The sequence below is a fragment of the Odocoileus virginianus genome, chromosome 15 (genome assembly GCF_023699985.2).
Source record: "Odocoileus virginianus isolate 20LAN1187 ecotype Illinois chromosome 15, Ovbor_1.2, whole genome shotgun sequence".
Lineage (NCBI taxonomy): Eukaryota > Metazoa > Chordata > Mammalia > Artiodactyla > Cervidae > Odocoileus > Odocoileus virginianus.
In genome coordinates, this window is record NC_069688.1 from 8,853,162 (window position 1) to 8,873,795 (window position 20,634).

The 20,634-nt window shown below is 47.6% G+C and overlaps 1 protein-coding gene across 7 annotated transcripts in view; it reads left to right on the forward strand.

Moving 5' to 3' along the window:
- Positions 1–20,634, forward strand: part of CYRIB (CYFIP related Rac1 interactor B) — a 143,997-nt gene that overhangs the window by 22,316 nt on the left and 101,047 nt on the right. For 2 of the 7 annotated variants that reach the window (XM_070477004.1, XM_020875194.2), the window contains one exon: positions 15,478–15,530. In XM_070477004.1, the coding sequence (XP_070333105.1) occupies positions 15,478–15,530 (53 nt within the window). Of the gene's footprint in view, positions 1–1,512; positions 1,586–15,477; positions 15,531–19,872; positions 19,908–20,634 lie in introns of those variants that run through there. The other 5 variants (XM_070477005.1, XM_020875199.2, XM_070477007.1 and 2 more) reach the window with 5 other exon arrangements.

Sequence of the window (20,634 nt, forward strand, 5' to 3'; positions counted from 1 at the left end):
TTGCCGCCCACGGGCTTCTCATCTCAGTGGCTTCTCTTGTTGCGGAGCGCGGACTCTCGGGCGCGGGGGCTTCAGCAGTTGTGGCTCCCGGGCTCTCGAGCATGGCCTCGAATAGTGGTGGTGCCTGGGCTTAGCTGCCCTGCAGCAAGCGCAGCATTCCCGGGCCAGGGATCGAACCTGCGTCCCTTGCACTGGCAGGTGGGTCCCTGCCTTTGTTTTCCCCTCAAGCAGGTTGGCCACACAGTAGCACATACTTGCCCTGCACCCCCACCTACTCGGTTCCAGCTTCTGCTTGGAAGTTCCGCTTCCCCCCTTCTCATCGGAGCCTGTCTAGACTCCCCAGACTCGGTGGATGGAATTGGGGGCTGGGGAGCAGACACAGGGTTCCGTCTATAGATAAATGTCTGCCCAGAGGGAGTTGGGGGGTGAGAGGCCCTGACCCTGTCGTGGGGGAGGGCAGGGCTGACCGATGAGAGCCAGATGGAAAGCCTGATCGTTCAGTCTGGGCTTGCTGGGCGGGTGGACCCCTCTCGCTTCCTCAGTGACATCAGTGAATAGAACACCGGCTTGATTTGGGGGCAGAGATGGGGAGGAAATCTCGCAGGCATTACATGTTCTGTGTGGGAAGGGATGTACAGACTTCAGTGACTTACTTTAAATTACATCTGATCCCACAAGGGAAAAATTGAGTAATTTTATGGCAACTGGGAGAGGTTTTCAGGCCTTTGAGGAGAAACTTGACACTGGGGCTTCTTGGCCAGACCGGGGTGAGCAGGTTGTCGAGTTTGGGCCCTGGAGCCAGCAGGACGTTAGGGGAGTCGGACCAAGGAGTGGTTAGTCCCCAGTCAGGAAGGCAGACTCCTCGGGCCTGACCCTGCGCGAGAGGCAGGTGCGGATGCCATGGCGTTGGCAGGGCTGAGTTAGAGGATGATCGTGGCCTGTGTGTTGAGCAGCTGATGGGCAGCGGGAGGAGAAGGGCCCTGGAAATTCAGGGTGATGACCTGGGTCCGCTGACTGGCCACGGCCTCAAGTAGAGCTCCAGGGATTCCACCAACTCTGTTCCATGGATGATGTTTCTGCCATTTTTTGAAGACAAGGCAGCTGAGGCCCAGAGAGGTGAAGTGACCTGCGGAAGGCCACATAGTGAGTGAAAGGAGCTGCCAGAAATTCGAGCTCCAGGCTGTTTCTGAAATCTTTGTTACCCTGCAAGAGGCGGTGAATGGGATGTACAAAGAAAACAAGCCTCACTGAGTGATGAACAGAGGTCCTCAGGACAAGTTGCTGGGTCCAGGGGAGGGGAGACACTTTTACAGAGCCCACCCCTACCTCCCCACCCAGGCCCACTTTAGGAAGTGGAGGGCGCCTCTCATTGCACAACCAGCAGCTGTTACTGTCTGTGTTGCCCCTGTTGGTGTTGTTTACGGGCAGCGGAGAGGGTGAGAAACCGCACCAAGTCTCAGGCCTGGAGGGCTCCAGCCCCTCTGCCAGGAAGCAGAGACCCCGTTTTCAGACACTCAGCGAGATGCGATGCAAGGAGCAGAAAATATCAAAACATACAGCACTTCTGCATGGCTCACAGTTTTAAGTGAGTGTGTATGAATTAGTATTGTAATAGAGTAAATGGAGGTAAGGTTATTATTTATAAACTGTTGGAGGGGAAAAAAGCAGAGGGCCTGGTGTTTTGTCCTGGCTCCTCTGCTTCCTGCCTGTGTGACCCCGGGGTGTCATTTCACTTCTTGGAATCTCAGTTTCCACTTCTGTAAAATGGGATGATTGCACCGGAAGTCCTCTGAAATCTTTCTTGCAGTGACCTCTCTGTAATTATAAATGCTGTCAGTTTGTGTTCCATGCCAAGAGAAGCTTTATCTGTAGATTTTTTTCCTGTGACTTTGGATGAAATGTACACAGCTGGCCGATTTTGCAACGAAAACTTGGGGTGGTGTTGGGGAGCTTTAATTTACATGAGAGAGGCTTGACTCAGAGCCACTTTATGGCTTTGGTGGGTGTTAGAAAGCTCTTGGGAGAGTCCTGATAGTTGTTTTGTGGGGACGAGGCTGTGTTGATGAGGTTCTTTCAACATTGCCTTCACCCCTGTGAGGAGTGGGGCTGTGACCTCAGTGGGCAGGATGTGGGTTTCAGAACATGAGGGGTCACCCTTATACTGCAGGAGCTTTTGGAATCAGCTGGCATGGGTTGGAAACATTCCTGTCTTGGGGTTGGGAACCTGGAGTTGAGAGCGATCTCGGCGTAGGTGTGCGTGGTTGGACTGGAGGGTTTGTGTGGAGAACTCATGTCTTCAGGTCCTGGGCTGGCAGCTTTATGAGCTGCATTAGAGGGACTTGCTTTGTGATCTTCGGGCCATGTAGGGCCACTGAAAGATCCATGTATTAGGACAGGTAACCGGTGGTGTTCATAGCTTGTGAGATGGAGGGCAAGAGACCAGAGTCTGGGGGTTCATTGGGAGAGAGATGCCCTCTTTGCATGAAGCAGAGGGCGTGGGGCTCAGAGCCAGCCTCCCAGATGCCATCAGTAAGCCACCAAGTCACATGAACTGGCAGCCAAGGCAGGAAGCGGGGTCTGGTACAACCAGCATCTTCTCCTATACCGACTGAGAAATGTGTCAGTCCATTCTCTGGGTTCCAAGTGACAGAAACCAAACTCAAGCTGGCTTAGGTTTGAAAAAGATCGTCAGTTGAGAAACGGTCAGGGGTGGCTGATACGGGCCCAGGCCACGCTGGCCGGGCTTTGTCTCCCGCTGTCTCTTGGCCTTGCCTTCCTCCCACCTTGTTTCTCAGGGGTCTCTCCCTGTGAGATAGACTCAGGCTTTCAGCCTTTCATGTGAACCACCCTGGGTGATGGGAGAGGAATACCCTTTCCTGGTGACTTCAGCCAAAGTGCTCCGGAAGGTCCTTATTGGCCAGTTAGGGTCACATGACCATTCTTGAGCCTTGAGAGGACTCTTACTGGCCGGTTTTGGCCACGTGCTTGTTCTTGAAGCAGCATTGGTTCTGGAAGATTCCCTGCTTGGACAGCCCTCCCCTGGGTGACATGGTGGGAGGGTCAGGGGGTGCCCCAGAGGGGCTGGAGGCTGGGCAGGGAGGAGCCCCAAAGCTCGCTTTTGCCTGGTGAGGGTTAGGGTGGGTCAGGATGGGAGGTCAGGGCAGACTTGCCTTTCGTTTGGCCAGGGAGGCTTCTGAGGCTCTGGCACCTGAGCTTGGGTGGGGCGAGTGGCCCAGAGAGAGGGAGGTGCTGTGGGTCCGTGGCCGCCGCCCCGTGAGTCGGCCGTTCCTTCTCTTCCTCCTGCAAACGTGTGTTGAAGGCCTGTTCTTCTGAACCCCTCAGAGCGTCATTTGCATTCTTCATGCCTCTGAACTGTGCCCAGGGTTGATGCTCTGAATGTTTAACATTGGGCAGCCGCCAGAGTCCTTTCTGGAAGTTTCCACAGTGCTTGACATTCATGCTTTCCTAGCCGGGGCCCGTCTGGGGGCTCTGGGTGGGTGCTGTGGCAGCTGGGGAGAGGGGCTCCGGACAGCACCTCTTTCCCAGCCTGTGTCAATTCCTTCGGGATTTTAACAACTGGGCAGCCTTGCTGGTGTGAAGCAGCCCAACTTCCTGTTTGAGCGCTCTCGGGGTGGCACTGGTGCTCACTTGCCCATCTCCCCCAGCCCTCCTCACACTCACCGCCCCCTGGCCCCCACCCCAGATCTTCCGCGGATGGCCTGCAGAGGGAATGCACTGTTGATTTTTGTGCAGGTCGACGGAGAGAGGCCAGAGAGATGGCCCTGTAAATGGCAGCTTTCTCCTGCTCACCCTGCTCCCTCAGCTGGGCTGTGTGGTTATTCAGGGCATTCAAATGCCCTTTCCTGTGAGGTTCGTTGAAGCCACGACCGCCCACACTTACTCTCTTTTTGCACCTAAGTTTTCTTTTTTTTTCCTGTGAGCAATTCAGGTTTATAGGCTTTGGAGAGTGTGCAAATATTTGATTTAAATTCAGGAAGTCTGGAATGAGGAATAGAAAGAGTTACTTCTCGTTTATTTTTTTCTGGGGGACGTGGCGGGGATGGGGTGAGGATGATGTGAGGACTCCAACCACCTGGTCCTGCAAGGCAGTGCTCCCAAGAGGACAGGCCAAGCCCGAGGCAGTGGGCTGGGTCCGCCGGCCTGGGGTGACCTGTGTGAAGAGAAGGGACACAAGAGGGTGCATACTTTGGAGGCTTCTCTGTGTCTGAAACAGAGCGTGGAGCAGATGATAAGAAGGGTGGTGCCTGCCACCTGAATACTAGCTACCAGCTGTTGGTACTTCCTGCTGGCCAGCCATGGAGCCCATCTGATCCCTTTGACTGATCTCAGGAATCTTCTCCACAAACCTGAGTGGTGGATACTATCATCCCCATTTACAGCTGAGGAAGCTGAGCCCCAAGAGGTTAAGAAATGTGTCCAGGATCACCTAGCAACTCAGTGGCGATTCAAGTATGTCAGGCTCCAAGGCTGTGTCTCTGTATACTGCCCAAGGGGTGTTCATAGACGCCATGGGCTATTTGGGGGATAACTTGTTTTGTAGGTAACTCACGTCCAACTCTGCGACACCATGGACTGTAGCCCGCCAGGCTCCTCTGTCCATGGATTCTCCAGGCAAGAATTCTGAAGTGGGTTGCCATTTGCTTCTCCAGGGAAATCTTCTCAACCCAGGAGAACACACATCTCCTGCCTTGGCAGGCGGATTCTTTACCGCTGAGCCACCAGGGAAACCTTTGAGGATAAGTGGCATCCTATAAATCAGAGCCTGAGGTTACTAATAAGCATTTATTCTGATGGTCAGAGCCTGCATACTGACTTGTAAGAGGGAGGAGAAAACGTGAGGGTGAGTGTAAACACAGAGGCAGTGAGCCTCAGCCTGGGGTATCAGGGAGGGAATGAACCCAGGCACCCAGAGTTCCTGTCCCAGCCCTGCCCCAGCATCATGGGGCCTTGGGTGAGTCATACTGTTGCTAGCTTCTGGTTTCCTTTTCAGTGAAATGAGAGTAACAACCACAATAATAGCATCTGTCGTGGGCTTCCTCGGTGCTGGGTGCAGCCGTGGGACACCAGGATGGGAGAGGTGTACAGATTGGGGCTTCTGCTTGGGGTGCTTGGGGATAGCAGGGAAGGAGGACCCTCCCCACCGAGGCTGCACGTGAGACACGGGACAGGTCAGGCCTGGAGAACCGGAAGGGTCTCTGCCAGTTGGGTCAAGAGGGAAGCAAGCAACTCGTGGCCTAGCTCTGGGGTCAGGGTCCCCCGACCATCTGACTGATGTCCCTGCAGCCAGAGGGAGGGACTTGTTAACAAGGGACTTCTCTCCCCAGCCCTAGTTCTGCCTCTTGCTCATATGTGCTCAGTCACGTCCGACTCTTTGCAACCCCATGGTCTGAAGGCTCCTTTGTCCATGGGATTCTCCAGACAAGAATACTGGAGTGGGTTGCCATTCCCTTCTCCTGGGGATCTTCCCGATCCAGGGATCAAACCCATGTTTCCTGCTTGGCAAGCAAATTCTTTACCACCGAACCACCTGGGAAACCCCTAGCGCTGCCTAGATAGTCCTCATCCGAACCAGCTTCCCAAGCCCTCAGATGACAGACGCCGGGTCCCAGCCGTGCCGCAGTCACCTGGGAGTTTCTGCAAACACCGGTGCCCGGTCTGGGGAACAGTGTTGCTAAAAAGCTCCCCAGGTGATTGTGATCCGCAGCCTGCCCCTCCAGGGACCTGCCGCCCATTCCTGCCAAGGGGGTGGATTCATTAGGGCCAGGGACAGGTTCCAGAAACCAGATGCCTCTGGGGCGTCGCAGCTGCTCCTGGTTGCCAGCTCATTACTGTGTCCCCAGCCCTTGGGAGAGGCAGCGGGGGTGGTGTTCTCCTTACATGCGCCGGACGTGGGCTGGGCCCCGTGTCCTGTACCCTGGGGCACGAGGTGGCCGGCATGAGGTGGCCGGCCCGGGGTGCGCCTGAGCCCTGTGGGGCGCCTGGGCTTCCTCTGGGTGCTGCCTCCTCACTGCTCGGGGCAGGGCCTGTGTCCCTGCCCCTGGACCGTGTAGGGCCATCCTCAGATGGCCTCAGAGTCTCAGCATCTCCCAGGACCCAGTGCCCGCTGCCCCAGTGGGACTCGGAGATAACCAGGCACAGGCCTGGGACCAGTCGAGCAGCCCAGCCCTGGCAGTTTCGAATCTGAATTTATCCTGCCAGGGATGCTGGAAGTCTGGTTGAGATGATGCCCTTGCACTCTTTTGGGTTCAGAATCATATTTTTCTAGCATTTTTACATAGCATTTTACATTTTTTACATTTTACATGATTCATTGGCTTCCAGAGAAGTCCTTTTGCGTAAGTTCTCCCAGTAACCAACCACTTTCTGAACACTGTCTCGTAGTCAACTTGTCAGGATCACAGAGGGAGAAACAAGCTTCCCCAGGGAGTTGTGACATGTTTGCACATTACTGAGTCAGGATTCGAACCATGGTCATTCTGACTCCAAAGCTCATTCCGTGCACAGAGGTGGACTGTAGTTCCAATTATGTAAAACCAGAGACAAACTGTTCTATGTGGTGGCTACTAGCCACACGGGACTATTTAAATAGAAATTAATAAAAATTAAATATAATTAAAAACTCGGTTACACCAGCCAGAGTTCGGCTGCTCTGTAGTCACCTGGGTCTGGTACTCCTGTTTTGGACAGTGTAGATAAGGAGCATCTCCAGCAGTGCAGAAAGTTCTATCAGTGCGGAGCTAGAGTGACCACATGGTGGAGACACGGCTCTGGGCCCGGCTTGCACAGTGGCTGAGGACGGTTAGAGGCGGGGACGTGGTGAGCCAGCCGTCTCACTTTGTTGTGTGCGTGCTAAGTCGCTTCACCTGTATCCAACCCTTTGCGACGCTGTGGACTGTAGCCCACAGCTCCTCTGTCTGTGGGATTCTCCAGGCAAGAATACTGGAGTGAGTTGCCGTGCCCTCCTCCAGGGGATCTTCCTGATGAAAGGATCGAACATCCATCTCTTCCATTGGCAGGCAGGCTCTTTACCTCTAGCGCCACCTGGGAAGCCCCATGTCACTTTGTCAGTGTCCACTAATAGAGCAACCAGCTGTCCTGGTTTGCCGAGGGATTTTCAGGGACTTGGGATTTGCTTGGCTAATGCTGGGAAATTCCCAGGAACCTGAGACCTCGGTCACTCGGTTCACTGCACTGTGTCCACGTAGACCTCAGGTCCAGGACACAAGAGTTGAACAGAGTTGCTCCAAGGTCAAGGGTCGGGGGAAGCTAGCTGATGAAGTGGCAGCATAATCTGGGAGGAGTGCTCTGAGAAAGGGGAGTATCAGGTAGGATGTCCCCAGAAGCCTTCCCCTAAAGGGGATGCGGCTGAGCTGAGAGCAGACACCTAGACGCAGTTAATCAGGTGAAGGAGTTTGGAAGCTCAGTAGTCAGCCCTGGGTAGTTAGGAGTCGGAAATCTTGGGAGCTGGTTCTGACTCCACTGTGATCCTGCTGTCTTCACTGCAGGCAAGTTCCTTTCCTTCTACGTGTCAGATTCTCCCATCTATAAAACCAGGCATTTAGACCAGACACCCCCAATAACATTCTCTGCCTTCACCTATGTCACGCTTTGAAGTAAATTGTGATATGTCTTTAATGGTGGCACAGTTTGAAAAGGGTTGGACTAGGGCTGACCCACAGGGTTGCGGTTTTGCTGAGATGGTACTGAGTCTGGCTGTTCAGTCTCCGGGAAGTCTTCTCTTCCTCCTTCTCCTCCTTTTTAATTTATTTTTTTAATTGAAGTATAGTTGGTTTACAATGTTGTGTTAATTTCTGCTCTACAACAAAGTGATTCAGTTATACATACATATATTCTTTTTCTATTATGGTTTATCACAGGATAGATATATATACATTTAATATTTATTTATTTAGCTGTGCTGGGTCTTAGCTGCAGCACACAGGATCTAGCTGCGGCATGTGGAATCTAGTTCCCTGACCAGGGGTCAAACACGCACCCCGTGCTTTAGAAGCATGGAGACTTACGCAGCCACTGGACCACCAGGGAGGCCCCTAAAGTGGCCTATGATTGTCAAGATTAGGTGATGGGAGTTGAGAGGGCAGTGCAATTGATGAAAGCGGCAGTAGTTGTCTTAACATTGTTATCCACAACCATTTATCTCCTGTGTGCTTATGTATTTTCCTTTCCTAATTTCTGATTTCGGGTTGCCCCTGTGACCCTGTCCTTTGCATTTCCTTGTCACCCCTGGTCAGAGTCACACTGCGTCACAGTAGCCAATCTGCACACTGTCCTTGGAGCCTGAGATCCGTGAAGATGGGAACCTGTCCTCCTCTCCATCTCCCTGTGCCTCTGGAGCTGTCTGGCATGTGATAGTCAATGAAGATATTCTTATTGAGGAACCCAAGCTATTACTCGCCAAAGGCCCATGCGTGGTCACTTTTGACTTTGTTGTGGTTGTCAGGGCTACTGTTATAAAATGCTACAGACTGGGAGCTTATAAACAATAGCCGTATAGTTCTCACTGTTCCGGAGGCTGAACATCTGAGATCCAGGCACCAGCATGCTTGGGCAGGGGCTCTTCTCTCACTGTGTGCTCACGTGATGGGAGGGGTGAGGGAGCTGTCTGGGGCCTCACTTACAAGGGCACTAATCCCATTCATGAGGGCTCCACCCTCGTGACCTCTCAAAGGCCCGACCTCCTACAACCATCACACTGGGGAGTTAGGATTCCAACATGGGAATTTGGAAGGGGGGGATACAGACATTCAGACCAGTAATACTTGTTATGATATGTATAATAATTATTATATGTATAATATGCATATAGATGATGCTGAAGCTCCAATACTTTGACCACCTGATGCCAATAGCTGACTCATTGGAAAACTCCCTGATGATGGAAAGATTGAAGGCAGGAGGAGAAGGAGACAACAAAGGATGAGATGGTTGGATGGTGTCACCGACTCAATGGACGTGAATTTGAGCAAACTCCAGGAGATAGTGGTGGACAGGGCAGCCTGGCTTGCTGCAGTCCATGGGGTCGCAAAGAATCAGACACGTTTTAGTGACTGGACAACAAGAGCACATCTAGAAAAGTGCACATCATGATTATTTTTGCGTGTTTATTGATTTGAAACATGAAATGGCAGCTGTTTGGAGTTCGAAGGAGAAAGGAAGCAAACAGTGGCATGCTCAGGTGTGAACCATGGAAGGGTCTCCTGCTCACAGTGTGATCCTGACCCAAATAGAGTAGATCTTCCAGTCTGGCTGTTGAATGCCTCCTCTGCTTAGCGCAACAGGAGACAGATGCTGACTGGCTTAATTCATCCAAGTAGGGCAACAGGAGGTTTGGAAATGTTCTTAGTAAAACTTTCTCATCTTGATTAATAAATTATATGTAGATATATTTTTTTACACAGGTTTTTGTTCTCTTAGTTAGAACTGAGGGGTAATGTGAACATATAGAAAAATTGCCTTCCTAATACAGGCTCAGGGAGGCAGTGGTAGGGAAAAGTTGGATTAAGAGAGCACTTTGAACTAATTGCAGTGTTAGCTTTTCCAAGTGACTGTGGAAACTGCTGAGTGTTCACAAGTAGCTTTTGTCGGGCCCCCTTGAATGTGCAAGATAAGCTAGCTACCTGTGCAGTGATCACATTTAATATTTTTTCACAAATTTATAAAAAGAATGAATGTGCTTAAAAAACTTTTTTTTTAAGTTTGTTAAATATTGCTGTGGGGAGTTTGGGATCCGTATGTATATACTGCTATATTTAAAATGGATAACCAACGAAGTCCTATTATATAGCACAGGAGCTCTGCTCAGTGTTATGTGCTGGCCTGGATGGGAGGGGAGTTTGGGAGAGAATGGACACACATATATATGTATATGTATATATATACATATATACTAGGCTAGGTCATTTAAGATGTTATACATACATATATGCATACATATATATGTATACATATATACAAGTGTATATATGTATACATATATATATGTACACATATATATAGGCTAGGCCATTTAAGATGTTATACAAGTGTATATATGTATACATATATGGCTGAATCCCTTTTCTGTCCACCTGAAACTATCACAACATTGTTAATTGGCTATTCTCCAATATAAAATAAAAAGTTAAAAAAATATTGCCCTGCTAATGTTTTTACATTCTCACTAAGTCCTTTAAATAAAATTTCAGCTTAAGTTATGCAGATTATCATGAATCCTGAATAATAATACTTATTATAAATAACATTTGTTGACTATTTAGTACATATTACCCACTGTTCTAGGGAAAAGTTTTATTAAATAAGTGATTAGGAGTTGTTGGAAATAGTACAGAGCTCTTGTAATTGAATAGGATTATGGGTATATGTTTATAATTTTATTAACATATAGATATTTTTATTATTATTAACATAGGGATAGAATGAATCAAGGCTAAGATAAAACAGTAAGTGATAAACAAACCAATAAAATTACAAGGTGAATTCGCTGAGGAGAAGGAGTAATTAGTTGAATTATTATTTTTTTGTTTAATTAACATTTATTAAGTGTCTTCTGGGTAACAGGCCCTGTTAGGTACTTTTACATCTGCTGTTTTATTTAATTACAGTGCCTTCATCACTTGCAGATAAGATTTCCCATGGGCTTTCTTTGACTAATGAGTTAATCCAACCCGTGGTTTGCAGTCTTGTTTGTGCCGTACAGTCACCTAGGGATCCTGGGAAAACTATAGTGCTGAGGTTTCGTCCTTAGAGATTCTGTTTTAATTGTGCAGGCTGGGGACCCAGCAGTGGTATTTTTAAAGATTTTCCTCCTGCCCTTGTGAATTTTGGTTGAGCCGGAGTGAGAACCATTGTGCTAGGCCATTTGGGATGTTATTTCATTGGCACAAAAATATTGCTTTAAACTCCTCAGTGATAAGCAGCCATTGCAAGCTTTGGGAGTTTGCTGTGCCAGGTGGGTATAAGTAAAACATTGTTTTCCTTTGTCTGTTTCCTATTAAATGGGATATGGAAAGTGTCAGAATAATGATTGAATGAAGCAGGCTGGAAGATGTTACCCTCAATGTCTCAGACCCAGAATTTCCAGGTGCATTTAATGTGTCACCTGAGTTTTGCTCTGTGGTGGTTTCAGAAACCTTGTGCCAGTGACTTGCATAATAAGTTTGTTCGTTTTATTTTTGTTTTGTTTAAGTAACTTCTACTCGAAAAGGTGTGTGCATGTCAAGTCGCTTCAGTGGTGTCAGTTGTGACCCCACAGACTGTAGCCCACTAGGCTCCTCTGTCCATGGGATTCTCCAGGCGAGCATAGTGTAGTGGTTGCCATGCCCTCCTCCAGGGGGTCTTCCCAATCCAGGATCAAACCCACGTCTCTTATGTCCCCTGCATTGGCAGGCGGACCCCTTCCCACTAGTGCCACCTGGGCTCCATTAAGTGAAATACATCCATTGGTACAGAGTATCGATCTGTGAATAAAAACTTTAATAAGAGGACACAGGAATTATAAGGAATTCTTTTGGTGGAAGGGTTATATAGGTCACAATGCCCTCCTTAAAAATTGTGTTTGCTGTCACAGTAAAGCTAATATCAAAACATTAAAAAAAAACAAGAGTGTTCAGGGAGCTCAACTTTCCTTTAAAAATTGTTATAGCCTGAGATCACATTATAGAGAATTAGAAAGTGACCCATAATCCAAGAATGTACCCAGACCCTAAAAAAGTTTTTTTAGTCATCTTCCAAAATAGGTGTGCTTCAATGGGGCTCTAGTCCTGCCTAGAGAATCCCAGGGGTCGTGAAAGTGTGACGTAATTGGTGGTCAGGTAAAGGGAAGATTTCATTAGACCTGCCAAGTATTTTCCCCTAAAACAAGCAACGTTTCTGGTAGGGGTAACTAGATCGCCTTCTGTTTAAGACTGTTGTCCCACTTTTTTTTTTTTTTTAAATATTTACTTATTTGGCTGTGCTGGGTCTTAGATATAGCATGTGGGATCTTTAGTAGTGGCATGCAGGATCTAGTTCCCTGATCAGGGATCGAACCCAGGCCGCCTGTATTGGGAGCTCAGAGTCTTATCCACTGGACCACCAGGAAAGTCCCTGTTGTCCCCCTTTTAAAAACATTTTATTGCGTTAGCTAAGAGACCTTGGGCAAATCATGTCATCCTTTCGGACCTGAGGCTGTCCGCTGGTATCAGGAGTGGCGGGGGCGGTAGTTCTCCAATGGGGCTTTGCTGAGCGTCCGCAGTGGCTTAGGGAGCCCTGGGGGACGGGTGTGAGCTGACACCTCTCTGGGTTTCTGTCTGAGGGCAGCTCTGAATGGGAGCTTCTTTGCAGAGACATTAAACCCATTCATGTCTGCATGCATTTTTGAGGACCTGGTATGAATCAGGGGTCAATACCAGGGCAGGAGACAGCAGAATCACCAAAACGAGTGTACGCCCTCAGGTAGCTTCAAGTGGCCTGGAGGCGACAGTCTACACGGATAATTCAGCATTTCTTCAGCTAGGTCAGGGGCTGGGTGGGAGAAGGAGGTTGGGCAAATGACTGTGTGAGTGAGTGCTGGGCGCTTTTTTTCTTTTTAAGAAACAAATGACAGGTAGCGGACAGCTCCCTCCTTGAGTCACTGGCTAGTCAGTCCCGAAGGGAAAGGAAAGAGGAAGGACAGGGCCCACGTGGGAGGCTTGGCCCTTCCCCGAGTGGACTCAGGGACGTGGCTGTGCTGGTGCAAGGGCTGTCAGGCCAAGAGGAGGATCTGGGGTCTCAGAAGACCACAGGGTCAGCCCTTAGGACGGGGAGGGATCCTGGACGTGTTTGAAAGTGTTAGTCGCTCAGTCGTGTCCGACTCTTTGCCGTCCCATGGACTGTAACTCACCAGGCTCCTGTGTCGGTGGGATTTTTCTGGGCACGAATACTGGATTGGATTGCCATTTCCCTCTCCAAACCCTAGGTCAAGGTCCTGGAATTTGGTCCAAGGGTCTTGTAATTGATGTGGCTGGGATTCTGTGAATGCTTGACCCTGAGAGGTCTCCTAGTCCAGGCAAGTTGCCCTGGCAAGCCCACCTGCTTGCGAGTCCAGGTCTCCGCACCCGATGTCCTTCTTCTTGCCTCTTGTGCTTGACATTGTGAACCAGCCATCCTGACTATGCGCCTTCCCGTATGCTGCCAGTTTTGCTTGGATCCCTCTCAGGTGGGCAAATTCTAACTTGTCTTTTTGTTCGCAGCTTAGATAACACCTCCTTGGGGGAAGTCTTCCTTGCACCCAGCACTTTCCCTCCCCTGTGGAATTAATTAAATACCCTCTTCTGTGGTTGCCCAGCACCTGTACTCATCGGAAGCACAGCATCTTAACCATTGAACTGCCAGGGAAGTCTTTATTCCACTAATCAATGAGAGCGCTTTGTGGCTGGGACAGTTTAATTCCTGGAATTAATCCCATGGCCACATGCTTGGCACGTTGTAGGTGCTCAGCAGATGGATCGTGAGTGAATGAGTGTCTCACTTGACCGCAGTGGCTTCAGAAGCTCAGAAAGGTTCAGTGACTTACCCAAAGTCACACAGCTCTGAAAGACCAGGAAGGGCCTGGAGCCCATGCTGTGAGTCTAAAGAGGAAAAAAGATCAGGTCCAGTTTCTAGAGTGTCCCACCCAAGTACTAACCAGGCCTGACGCTGCTTGTTTCTGAGATCAGATGAGACCAGGCGTGTTCAGAGTGGCATGGCGGTAGGCTGGTTTCTAGAGTCCCAGTCCAGCTTTTCTCTGTCCACAGAGAGGAAGTGAGGGGAAGTCACCCTTGTTTTGAGATGACTTTCCTTCTACGGGAGACATACTCTCTTTCCTGGTTTGTCTCCAAGTGATGGGAAGACCAGCTTAATCTTCATGTTCTTAAAGACTTTTGTGAGAGCAAGTTAGTATACTTTTTTCTAATTTCTAGGACTTGCGCCCAGGACCTTAAAAAAATCGTTCCTACGTAAACAGCTTGTCTTATTTTCCGCTTTGTAAATCTGGCAAGTGCATACACAAAACGCACACACAGAATGTGGACCTTGTGCTCACCTGTGAGGTCTGAACTTGTGAGCATGCTTTGTTGTTGTCGTTTAATCGGTAAGTCACGTCTGCCTCTTTTGCGGCCCAGTGGACTGCAGCCCGCCAGGCCCCTCTGTCTGTGGGATTTCTCAGGTGAGAATACTGGAGAGGGTTGCCATGCCCTCCTCTAGGGGGTCTTCACGACCCAGGGATTGAACCTGCGTCTCCTGCATTGGCAGGCAGTTTCTTTATCACTGAGCCACCAGGGAAACTTGGTATGCCTATGTTGTTCTAAATGGAATGGCTTTTTTCTTTGGCCACTGAGCAGTTTTGTGATTATTCTTGAAAAGGGAATTTTAAACCACATTCAGGCGACAGCAGAAAGGAAAGCTGTACTGGCAAACAAGAGGATTGATGGCAACGCAGCCAGAGTGGTTGACGTGATCGGCTGATAACGTTCCCCCATGACAATTAGGCAGGGCCCCCAAATCTTTTGTGAATAAAGGGAGGCTGGTTAAGTGGCTTCCGGTAGTCTCAGTCCCCGATGACAAGGAAAAAGAAGACACCTCAGGCAGCTAAAGATTTAATCAAAATGAAAGCCAGAAAAAAAGCATTCTCTTTCTCTTGCAGGTAGTAATGAGTGTCTAGACATTGCAGACCTTGCTCTGATCTTCACACTTGATGCTGGTGAATGGGTTCGAATGGGATATTGTTTAACTTGGGTTTTATGAAGACTCCCTTTGATTCACAAGTTTTTGTGAATCGCTTTTTAAGAGATTTTGAGGGTGACAACGGTGGTGTAATGTACGTTTGTTTTCCTTTCTCTATGGTGTAGAAACCTAAAGCAGGAAGCGAGTCAGGGATGGAATGACTGAAACCAGTTCAAATTCAAGTTGAGCTGAGTGTTTTCCTGAGACCTGGACTTGCTGAGGTAGCCCAGAGTCCCAGCATCCTTTATCATAGAATTATGAGTCTGGAAGGACAGCCGCGCTCCACCCTCTGTGTCCCGGGGACAATGCAGTCCAGCCAGACTGTGCCCGTCCATCAGAGGAGTTTGACTTGGGCTTGCTCTTTATCTGCTCTGCAACCTCCAGCAGTTTACTTGACTTGAATATATAAAGAACTCTTAGCAATTTGACATCTCTGAATCTCCATTTCCTTTTTAAAAAATATCTTTATTTCTTTATTTGTCATATACCAGACTGTTTTGAATGTTAAATGAGAAAAACATTTGTAAAACATCGTCTATAAAATATAATGGCCTGGAGGAATATTATTTGGCTTGAAATACTACTGGACAGAAATGTTTTATTGGGTTGTTACTCTTGGTACAGGAGAAAAACAGTAGTGATTAGGATTTACTGGAGGCTTTTTGTGTGCTGGGGACTTGTGACTTGCCTAATCCTTGCTATATCTCTGTTTTGCAGGAGAAGAAGCTGAACCCTGGAGTTTGAGTGATTTGTTCAACGTTACCAAGTTGGTAAGTGACAGAACCAGATTTGATTGTGGCCACCTGGCTTCAGAACTAAGAGCTTCATTTGAATTGTCTTGAGCCTCACGATAGCCCTCGAGCTGAGGTTCAGAGAAGTAACTTTCCCAAGTTCTTTTCACTGGTAAAGGGCTGTCTGAGTCTGTTCAGGCTGCTGGAGCAGGGTACCATAGACGGGGTTGCATATAAACAACAGAAATTTAATTCTCACAATTCTGGAGGTTGGCGAGTTCAAGATCAAGATGCTGGCAGATTCAGTGTCTGGTGAAGGCCCACTTCCTGTTTCTTTGTGCTATAACCTCACATGGTGGAAGAGGCAAGAGAACTTTCTGAGGTCTCTTTTTCTACGGGCACTAATCCCATCCATGAAGGCCGTACCTTCGTGACCTAATCACTCCTGAATACCATCATGTTGGGGGTTAGGTTCCAACAAAACGAATTTGGAAAGGGGATGCCAACAGGCCCTTTCAGAGTTGACTGAAAAATAATAACTATATCTAGGGGAGCTCATCAGAAAGGGAAGTCCCCAAGTGTCAAAAACAGAGAGAAATCCAAGCCAAATGGTTATATGAGCTGAAGGCACAATAGCTTATGGGGCTTTTGCACCCGCAAAGCCGCTGTAGAGTCTGGGGGTTAAGGTTTTGAGACCACAATGGGCCTAGAAATGAGACTTGGGCCTAAGGTAGACATGAATTTCCAGGAGCCTTAAACATTACATGTCTTCATGAGAAAGGACTGGAAAAGCCCCACCGTCTGGAGAAATAGAGAGGAAGCTTTTTTTGAGTGGAAAGAAAGTCACCAGGAAGAAATGAAAAATCTGGGGCTATACCATATGTGGTTGTGGAATCTATATTGTTATTATCACAAGATGTGAGAACTTGAGTTGGGAAATTAACATAAAAACTGTCTGTCTACTGTGGGACTCTCTAGCACAACACTAGGGATTGTGTTGTGTGTTTACACAGTCACTCCACTGGGTTATTTCAGCAACCCAGACCTGACAGACTCCTGCAGAAAGAACTCTGAAGATGAGTGCGTAATTAACTCATATGGACTATTCAGGAAAGGAGTGACTTTGAGTTGAAAGTAAAAAGCCATCTAAAAGAGACTATAGACAGTATATTTTTAAATGATTAAAAACTAAAGAGGATACAAAAATGCAATGAAAGGTGGAAAAAGAATAAGTTGATTTGAAAAGCTGCCACATAGAAGTGAAAAATAGTCATTGAAACTAAAATCCAACAAAAGCGTTAACTGACAGACTAGATGTCGTGAAAGATACTTAGTGAACTGGAAGACAGTAATTAACAGTTTATGTCTGTTTAGTCCTTAGTATGTGCCAGCCACTGTTCTGTGTCCTTGTATTAACTCATTTAATCCTCAGAACAAACATCTAAGGAAGGCATTATCATTATCATCTGTGCTTTACAAAGACACTAAGGTGTAGTAGTGTAAACCACTTGCCCAAGGTCACAGAGCTGCTAATGACGGAGTTGGGATTTGACCCCGGCTGTCTTCTAGTGTAGCCTGGAGTCTGTGTGTGCGATTACTGCACTGTAGGGTATCATTAAGAATAAGCACTAAGCAATAAAGAGATGGGAATGCGGTGGAGAGGCACAGAGGAGTGGAGGAGAGGGTCTGCATACGTGTCAGCGCAGGGAATGGGGAGAGGCAGCGTGAGAAGACAGAATGGTCAGCTGTCCCTTCAGACCTCCTCCGGCTCTTAGGTTCCAAGAATTTGCGACCCTACTGAGAGCAGGCATATTGCAAAAAAGGGCAGCAGGGCCTCAGTTCCTACTGTAGTATGCATCAGTGGGCTGGTGTTAGACAGAGGTCTCTGGGGGAAAAAAGAGAAGCCCTGACTAGCATTTGCCCATCTCTATGGGATCAATACTTCCACCATGACCAATTTCAAGCTACCGACACGATGTCACTGAACGGGTTTGGGAAGAGATGTGCTCAGTCAGCTCTTTCGAGCCAGCCCGAGCCAGCTCAGCACACCAGTGCTGACGTTCATTCTGTTTTAAGCTCTAATCTCCGGGTTGTGCGTCCAAGGGGCAGAATTTTCAGGCAGCAGTAGGATCATGTGTGGTATCACCGGGGCGGGAAGAAACCGTGGGACAAGAGTGAAGCTCTGCCCCCCTTTCTTCCCTTGACTTTGATAAACAAAGCATTCTGTGAATGTAGTTGGACAGACTGACATCCTTATGACCCTGTTGGTGAGAGTAAAAGTGAGTGCAAACTCTTTGAAGGCCATTCCAGCATGTTAGGTGCTTGTACCTTTTGACTCTTGCAATTTCAAGGATTTTATCTTATAAATCCCATCTTTCATATATATAAATGCACACACACACACACACACACACACACATATGAAAGTGAAAGTTGCTCAGTTGTGTCCCGCTCTTTGCGACCCCGTGGACTATATAGTCCATGGAATTCTCCAGGTCAGAATACTGGAGTGGGTAGCCTTTCCTTTCTCCAGGGGATCTTCCCAACCCAGGGATTGAACTGGGGTCTCCTGCACTACAGGCAGATTCTTACCAACTCAGCCACAAGGGAAGCCCATGTGTATACACACACACACACACACACACACATATATATATACACACACATATATATATATAGTTTACAAGGATTTTATCTTATAAATCCCACTTTTCCTATAGTAACATATCTTACCTGTAGTGTGAAGATGTGTGTAATTTAAGTTCCTTGCAGCATTGTTTGAAATAGCAAGACCCTGGAAGCAACTGAAATAAATGGATGTCAGAAAAAGATTGATGGAAGAGATTATGGTATATCCTTATAGGAGACTACAGGGCCACTGTATATATATGTCATATATATATCCTATATACCAAGAAGGAATCAGCTCCAGGATGCATTCCTTTTTTTTCTTTTAATTGTTTTTATAGTTCGCATATTACATTATGAGCTTCAGGGGTACAATATAATGATTCCGTATTTGGGTATATTGTGACATGGTCACCACACTAAATCTGGTTAATATGCGTTGCCATGCATAGCTACATAATTTTTTCTTGTGATACAAACTTTGAAGATCCACTCTCTTAGCAACTTTCAAATATGGAATTCTGTATTTTTTTTTTTTTTAAAGATTTAGGTGTTTATTTAATGGCTGTGCTGAGTCTCACTGCTGCGCACAGGCTTTTTCCAGCTGTGGCCAGTGGGAGCTGCTCTCTTGTTTCCGTGCCTGGGCTTCTCGTTGCAGAGCCTGGCTCAGTAGCTGTGACTCACAGGCTTAGTTACCCCGTGGCACGTGGATTCTTCCCAGACCAGGGATCGAACCCATGTCCCCTGCATGGGCAGGTGCATTCTTAACCACGGGACCACCAAGGAAGTCCCAGAATGCAGTATTATTAACTATAGTCACCATGCTGTACATTTCATTCTCATGACTTATTTATTTTAGAACTGGAAGTATGTACATTTGACTTACTTTATCTGTATTTCCCAACCCCCAACAACTCTGGCAACCCCCAGTCTATTCTCCACATCTATGCCTAGGGATTTTTTTGTTGGTGTTTTTTAGATTCCACGTAAAAGTGAGATAATGCAGTGTTTTTTCTTTCTCTGACTTATTTCACTTATCATAATGCTCTCAGGGTCCATCTCTGTTGTGGCAGATGCCAAGATTTCCTTCTTTTTTACTGCTGAGTAATGGTGCATTATGTATATATAATAGATCACACTTTCTTTATCCAGTCTTTCCAGGATACATTCTTAGGTTAAAACAAAACAAAACAAAACAAAACAGCTGTATACAGAAAAGTTGGTGTGGTATGCTCCCTCCCATGTTTGGGGGAAAAAAAGAGGAGGGATTAGTGCTTATGCAAACCCACCCACACACATACAAAAGCTTGATAATTTTGCATAGACTTTGCTGGGGTTGCTGATCCCCAGCATTTACAGAGCACCTGCCCAGCACCAGGCACTTGCCTGGGTGTCATACACTGTGGGTCTCTCCATTGCCTGACTCTGCCTGGACTCCAGTAGTGGCCTGGTCAGTGTGTGAAAAATAATAATCCCATTTTCAGGAAGAAGGGTGGCAAAGTCTTTGTGGGAAGTCACGTGGCAGGCAAGAAGGGGAAGTGAAATTCACGTGGCACTTGAAGAACTCTTAAAAGTGCTTTGGGAACAGAGAGAACCCAGCTGCTCCTTAGCAGTCCCCGGTATCTGGTAGGCATCTGTCCCTCCTGCCGCATCCCCAGCACCTCTCTTGAGACCACGTGGATGTGTTCCATTGGTATTAATTTTTCCACCTCTAAGATTCTTTGCTCTGGAAAGTTGGAGCTGTGTTCCCGGACCAGATGAATCGCTGATGTGTTGGAAACCACAAAGGCAAGGAGAATTTGTCCTGCGGTGTCCTCCTTTTCTGACTTACCTGCAAACTCTCCTGTTGAGTTTTGCATCATCAAAGATCTAAGAGACACTAGCTTTGTTCACTTAAAAAGAGCGACCTTCAGGGCCTTTCTTAGCAAAGTAGATGTTCCCAGAGGTGCTTCTGTGTTGCCCTTGTTGTTTTCTGAGATCAGTCACATTTCTAACTCGTCATGAAATGTCTTATGGAACCAGAGGTTTACTCTTGCTCTCTCTCTTTTATCATTTGGTAGTAAATAGGTTATTCATCTTCAGCATGCTGTCGTGATGTTTTTTGTGATTATATCAACATAATCCAAATGGGTGGGAAAACTGGAGTGAAGACTTAAGTTCATGGACTCAAAATTAAAAAAAAAACCAACCTGGGTATTATTTAAGAGTGTAGCATCATCTGTAACATTGGGGTGAAATTCTTGCAAGGGAGGGCTGTTTGCTGGTAGCTGTTTCTATTTTGTGGGCTCAACCAGAGAGCACTCTTCAGAGCTTGTAAGTATCATTTCCGGTCGTGCAACGTGGGCTGTAGTGGTTTTAGTTTACTGTGAGGTGACGGTATGTCAACAGTGTTATCTTGACTCCCCCAACCAGTAATTCTATCTTCACTGCCTGAATGCAGGTACAGAGGAGGTTGAAATGCTATTTCTTAGCTGATGCCTGTCCTGACCCCACCTCCCTGTGCTCCTCTTGCTCT